The 6,559-nt window shown below is 60.9% G+C and overlaps 1 protein-coding gene across 1 annotated transcript in view; it reads right to left on the reverse strand.

Moving 5' to 3' along the window:
• The window catches only part of LOC101660488 (zinc finger protein 114-like), a gene marked incomplete at its 3' end in the record, with an annotated part of 64,899 nt that overhangs the window by 2,090 nt on the left and 56,250 nt on the right, over positions 1 to 6,559 (reverse strand). The window contains exons 5-6 of the mRNA XM_045287412.1: positions 4,109 to 4,211; positions 532 to 612 (exon numbers count right to left, since the gene is read on the reverse strand). Of these exons, the coding sequence (XP_045143347.1) occupies positions 532 to 612; positions 4,109 to 4,211 (184 nt within the window). The remainder of the gene's footprint in view (positions 1 to 531; positions 613 to 4,108; positions 4,212 to 6,559) is intronic.

Below are 6,559 nucleotides of genomic sequence, written 5' to 3' on the forward strand. Positions count from 1 at the left end.
GTCCACCTGGGACAGAGAGGCTGGTCATAGGGGGTTGACCTAGGACAGAGAGACTGGGCACCATGGAACCCACTTTGGACACCAGAGAAGCAGGGCCCCACATGGGATCCAGAGAAGCCAGGCGGCACCAAGTGTCCACCTGGGAATGAGAGGCTTGGGACTACGGGGTTCACTTGGGGCAGAGAGGCTGTGCACCAGGAAGCCCATTTGGGATGGATAACCTGGGCAACAGGGGGCGACCCTGGGACAGAGAAGTCAAACACTAAGCGGCTCACCTAGGACAGAAAGGCCGGGCACCCCAGGCCCACGGGGTATGCAGAGGTGGGGCACCAGGTAGCCCACTTGGAACATCCAACCTGAACACCTGGGGGCTGACCTGGGGCATACAGGCCAGGTACCAGGGTGACCACTTGGGATCCAAAGCAGACAGGCACCCAATGTCCACCTGGGATAGAGGCTGGTCAGCAGGGAACCCACCTGGAGCAGAGAGGTTGGGCACAATGGGGCCATTGGGTCATACCACTGCGATACCTGGGTGCTGGTCTGGGGCAGAGAGGCTGGGCACCAGGGGACCCACTTGGAATCCAGCAAAACCAGGCTCCCAGTGTCCACCTGCGAAAGAAAGGCCAGTCACCAGGGAACCCACTTGGGACAGAAAGGCAGGGAACCAAGGTGACCACCTGGGTTGGAAAGACCGGGCACCAATGAGCCCACCTGGGGAAAAGAGGCCAAGCAAAATGGGTCCCACCAGGGTCATACAACCGGGACACCTGCGGGCCGACCTGGGTCACAGAGGCCAAGCACCAGGATGCCCACTTGGGATCCAGAGAAGCCAGGCACGCAGTGTCCACTTGGGATAGAGGCTATGCACCATGGTACCCACCTGGGCAGAGGGGTTGGGCACAACGGGGCCTACCTGGGTCATACCACCTCTATACCTGGGGGCTGACCTGGGGCAGAGAGGCCAGGCACAAGGGCACCCGCCTAGGACTCAGAGAGCCAGGCATCCTGCGGCCAACCTGGGATCCAGGGAAGATAGGCACCCAGTGTCTACTTGGGACAGAGAATATGGACACCAGGGAACCCACCTGGGAAAGAGCGTCTCCGCACCAGGGGTCCCACCTGCGATCAACAGAAGCTAGGCACCAGGAGTCCACCTGGGACAGAGAGGCCATTTACCCAGGAATCCACCTGGGACAGATGCCAAGCACCAGGGAACCCACCTGGGACAGAGAGGCCGGGCACCAGGAGGCCCTCCTTGGACAGAGAGCCCAGATATCAGGAGGCCAAAGTAGGGCAGAGAGGCCTGACACCCTGGAACCCATTAGATACAGAGAGGTCAGGTACAAGGGGGCTACCCTGGGATGGAGAGACCAAACACATGGGACGCACCTGGAGCAGAGAAGCCGTGCAACAGGGCCCCCACTTTGGACTGAGAATCAGGACACCAGGGGGACAATCTGGGCTAGAGCGTCCAGGTACCAGGGTGCCAGTAGGGATCCTCAAACGCCAGGCACCCTGTGTCCACCTGGGATAGAGGCTGGGCACCAGGGAACCCACCTGGGCAGAGAAATTGGGCACAATGGGTCCCACTGGGGTCATACCACCTCGATACCTAAGGGCTGACCTGGGGCAGAGAGGCCGTGCACTAGGAGGCCCACCTGGGACACAAAAAGCAGGCACCCAGTGCTCACCTGGGATTGAGACGCTGGGAACCAGGGAACCCACCTGGGAGAGAGGCGGGGCACAAGGAAGTTCACCAATGATGGAGTAACCGGGAATCCTGTGTCCACCGGGGACAGAGCTGGGCTGCAGGGAACCCACCTGGGGCAGAAAGGTCAGGCACCAGGGAGCCCACCTAGGACAGAGATGCCTGGCACCCCATGCCCTTCAGGACAGAGGGGCAGGGCACCAGGGGACCTACCTGGGGCGGAGAGGCTGGGCACCAGGAGGCCCACCTGGGGCAGAGAGGCCAGGCACCAGCTGGCACACCTGGGACATCCAAGCTGGACACCTGGGAGCTAACTTGGGGTATAAAGTCCAGGCACCTGGGTGCCCACTTGGGATACAGAGAAGCAAGGAGCCCAGTGTCCACCTGGGATAGAGGCATGGCACAAAGCAACCCACCTGGGGCAGAGAGGCTGGGCAACAGGGGCCCCAACCGGGACATCCTAATAGCACTCCTTGGGGCCGATCTGGGGCAGAGACGCCAGGCACCAGCGTGCCCACTGGGATCCAGTGAAGCCAGGAACCTGAGTCCACCTGAGACAGAGAGACCGGGGACAAGGGAATCCACCTGGGACAGAGAGAATGGGCACCATGGAACACAAGTGGGGCGTAGAGGCTGTGCACCAGGGGAAAGAGGCCACATAGTAGAGGGCCCACCTGTGACATCCAACCAGGGCACCAAGGGCCCTACCTGGGACATCGAACCAGAACTCCAAGGGTCCCACTTGGGCAGAGAGCCGTGGCATCAGGGGGACACCTGGGATCCAGAGAAGTCAGGCACCCAGTGTCTACCTGGGACAGAGAGGCTGGGCACCAGGGAACGCATCTGGGATTGACAGAAGCTAGGCATCCAGCGTCTACTTGGGACAGAGAGGTAGGGCATCAGGGAGATCACCTGGGGAAGAAAGGCCAGGCACCAGGGGGCCCACCTGGGATCCAGAGAAGCGAGGCACCCAGTGTCCACCTGGGATAGAAACTGGACACTAGAGAACCCACCTGGGTTAGAAAGGCTGGGCACTATCGGGCCCACCTGGGTCATAAAACCGGGACATCAGGGGAATGACCTGGGGCAGAGAAGCCAGGCACTGTGCGCCGACTTTGCATCCAGAGAAGCCAGGCACAGAGTGTCCACCTGGGACACAGACACTGGGCACTGGGAAACCCACCTGGACAGTGAGGCAAGGCCATAGGGTGTTTCTTAGGACAGAGAGGCTGGCACGAAGGAACCCACCTGGGAAAGAGAGGCCGGGAACTATGAGGGGACTCACCAATGACAGTGGAACCGAGTACCCAGTGTCCAGCAGGGACAGAGAAGTTGGGGTCCAGGGAACCCACCTGGGGTAGAGAGATCAGGCACTAGGGGGTTCAACTAGGAGAGAGATGCCAGGCACCTCACACCCACCTGGGACAGAGAGGCTGAACACCAGGGAACCTATGTGGGACAGAGAGTCTGTGCACTAATGGGTTCCCCTGGGGCAGAGAGCCTGGGCACCAGGGAACCCTCCTGTGACAGAGAGGCCAGGAACTAGGGGGTTCACCTAGGACAGAGATGCTGGGGCACCTCGGGGTCACCTGGTACACAGAGGCCAGGCACAAGGGAGCCACCTGGGACAGAGAGGTCTGGCACCAGGGTGCCTACCGGGGATCCAGAGAAACTAGGTCTCCAGTATCTACCCGGGACAGAGAGAGGTGGCACCATAGAAACCCCTTGGGACAGAGAGACTCAGAAAAGTGGGTTCACCTGAGGCAGAGAGTCTGGTTACTAGGGGCCCTACCTGGGACAGAGAAGCCAGGCACCAAGGGACACGCCTAAGATTCAGAGAGCCAGGCACCAGGGAGCACACCTGGGATCCAGGGAAGCCAGGCACCCAGTGTCTACTTGGGACAGAGAGGTTGGACACCAGGGAACCCACCAGGGACAGAGAATCCCTGCACCAGAGGTCCCACCGGCTATCAACAGAAGTTGGCACCTGGTGTCCACCTGGGACAGAGAGTTACCCAGAAACCCACCTGGGACAGACGCCAGGCACCAGGGAACCCACCAGGGACAGTGAGGCTGGGCACTCCAGGATTCACCTAGGGGAAAGAGACCTAGCACCAAGAGGCCAACTGGGTACAGCGAGGCCAGACACTAGGGAACCCATTGGGGCAGAGAGGCATGGCACCAAGGAGCCCACCTGGGATTCAGTGAAGCCAGGCACCCAGTGTTCACCTGAGAGAGAGAGATGCTCAGAACCAGGGAACCCACCTGGCACAGAGAGGCTGAGCACCAGGGGGCCTACCTCAGACAGAGTGGCTGGGCATAAGGTGGCGCACCTGAGTCAGGGAGGCCAGTCATCAGGAAATCCAGCTGAGGCAGAGACGCTGGGCAAAAGGGGGCCCATCTGGGGTAGAGAAGCCCGGGACCAGGGTGCCATCTGGGATCCTGAGACGCCAGACACCCTGTGTCCACCTGGGACACAGGCTGGGCATAGGCGGTTGACCTAGGACAGAGAGACCGGTCACCAGGGAACACACTTTGGAAACCGGAGAACCAGGGCCCCACATGGGATCCAGAGAAGCCAGGCACCCAGTGTCCACCTGGGAACAAGAGGCTTGGGACTATGAGGTTCACCTCGGGCAGAGAGGCTGTGCACCCAGGAGCCCATTTGGATTGGAGAACCTGAGCACCAGGAGGCACCCCTGGCACAGAGAAGTCAGGCACTAAGGGGTTTACCTAGGACAGAAAGGCCAGGCACCCCGGGCCCACCTGGTGCAGAGAGGTGAGGCACAAGGTTGCGCACTTGGGTCATCCAACCTGGACACCTGGAGGCTGACCTGGGTCAGACAGGCCAGGCACCAGGGTGACCACTTGGGATCCACAGCAGACAGGCACCCATTGTCAACCTTGGATAGAGGCTGGGTACCAGGAAACCCAACTGGACAGAGTGGTTGGGCACAATGGGGTCCACCTGGATCATACCACTGCGATACCTGGATGCGGACCTGGGGCAGAGAGGCCAGGCGCCAGGGGGCCCACCTGGAATCCAGCGAAACCAGGCACCCAGTGTCCACCTGGGAAAGAGAGGGCAGTCACCAGGAAACCAAGGCGACCACCTGGGGTGGAGAGGCCGGGCACCAGCGAGCCCACCTGGGGAAGAGAGGCGAAGCACAATGGGTCCCACCAGGGTCATACAACCGGGATACCTGGGGGCCGACTTGGGGCAGAGAGGTCAAGCACCAGGATGCCCACTTGGGATCCAGAGAAGCCAGGCACCCAGTATCCACCTGGGATAGAGGCTGGGCACCAGGGTACCCACCTGAGCAGAGAGGCTGGGCACAACGGGACCTACCTGGGTCATACCACCTCGATACCTGGGGACTGACCTGGGGCGGAGAGGCCAGGCACCATGGTGACCACTTGGGATCCAGAGCAGACAGGCACCCAGTGTCCCCTTGGGATAGAGGCTGGGCACCAGGGAACCCCCCTGGGGCAGAGAGGACGGTCACCACGGAACAAAACTGGGGCGTAGGGGCTGTGCATCAGGGGAAAGAGACCGTGTAGTAGGGGGCCCACCTGGGGCATCCAACCAGAGCACCAGGGACCCCCTTGGGCTGAGAGGCCAGGCATCAGGGGGACACTTGGGATCCTGAGAAGTCATGCACCCAGTGTCTACCTGGGACAGAGAGGCTGGGCACCAGGGAACCCATCTGGGATTGACACAAGCTAGGCACCCAGCATCTACTTGGGACAGAGAGGTTGGGCATCAGGGAGCCTATATGGGGAAGAAAGGCCTGGCACCAGGGGGCCCACCTGGGATCCAGAGAAGCAAGGCACCCAGTGTCCACCTGGGATAGAAGCTGGGCACTAGGGAACCCACCTGGATTAGCGAGGTCAGGCATAATGAGGTTCACCTGGGTCGTACCACCGGGACATCTGGGGAACGACCTGGGGCAGAAAGGCCAGGCACTAGGGTGCCAACTTGGGTTTCAGAGAAGCCAGGCACCCAGTGTCCACCTGGGACAGAGACATTGGGCACCTGTAAACCCACCTGGGACAGTGAAGGAGGGCACTAGGGTATTTCTTAGGACAAATAAACTGGCACCAATGAAACCACCTGGGAAATAGAGGCTGTGCACTAGGGGGCTCACCAATGACAGAGTGGCCGAGTACCCATTCTCCACCAGGGACAGAGAAGCTGAGGTCCAGGGCATCCACCTGGGGTAGAGAGGTCAGGCACTAGGGGGTTTACCTAGGGGAGAGATGCCGGGAACCTCACGCCCACCTGGGGCAAAGATGTTGGACACCAGGGAACCTACGTGGGACAGAGCGTCTGCGCACTAATGGGTTCCCCTGAAGCAGAGAGACTGGGCACCAGGGAACCCACCTGTGACAGAGAGGCCAGAAACAAGGGGGTTCACCTCGGACAGAGATGCCGGGCACCTTGGGGCCACCTGGGACAGAGAGGCCGGGTTCCAGGGTGCGCACCCGTGATCCAGAGAAAGGGCACCAGGGAACCCACATGGTACAGGGAGGTTGGGCACCAGGGTGCCTACCGGACATCCAGAGAAACTAGGTCCCCCATGTCCACCTTGGACAGAGAGGCTCGGCATCATGGAAACCACCTGGGACAGAGAGACTCAGAAAAGCGGGTTCGCCTCAGGCAGAGTCCGGTTACTAGGGCCCCTACCTGGGACAGAGAGGCCAGGCACCAGGGGACCTGACTAGGATTCAGAGATCCAGTCACCAGGGGGCCCACCTGGGATCTAGGGAAGCCAGGCACCCAGTGTCTACTTGGGACAGAGCTTGGACCCCAGGGAACCCACCTGGGACAGAGAGTCTCCGCACCAG

This window comes from Echinops telfairi, unplaced genomic scaffold, assembly GCF_000313985.2.
Source record: "Echinops telfairi isolate 266 unplaced genomic scaffold, ASM31398v2 ScPeMD7_15;HRSCAF=58, whole genome shotgun sequence".
NCBI classification, from domain to species: Eukaryota; Metazoa; Chordata; class Mammalia; order Afrosoricida; family Tenrecidae; genus Echinops; species Echinops telfairi.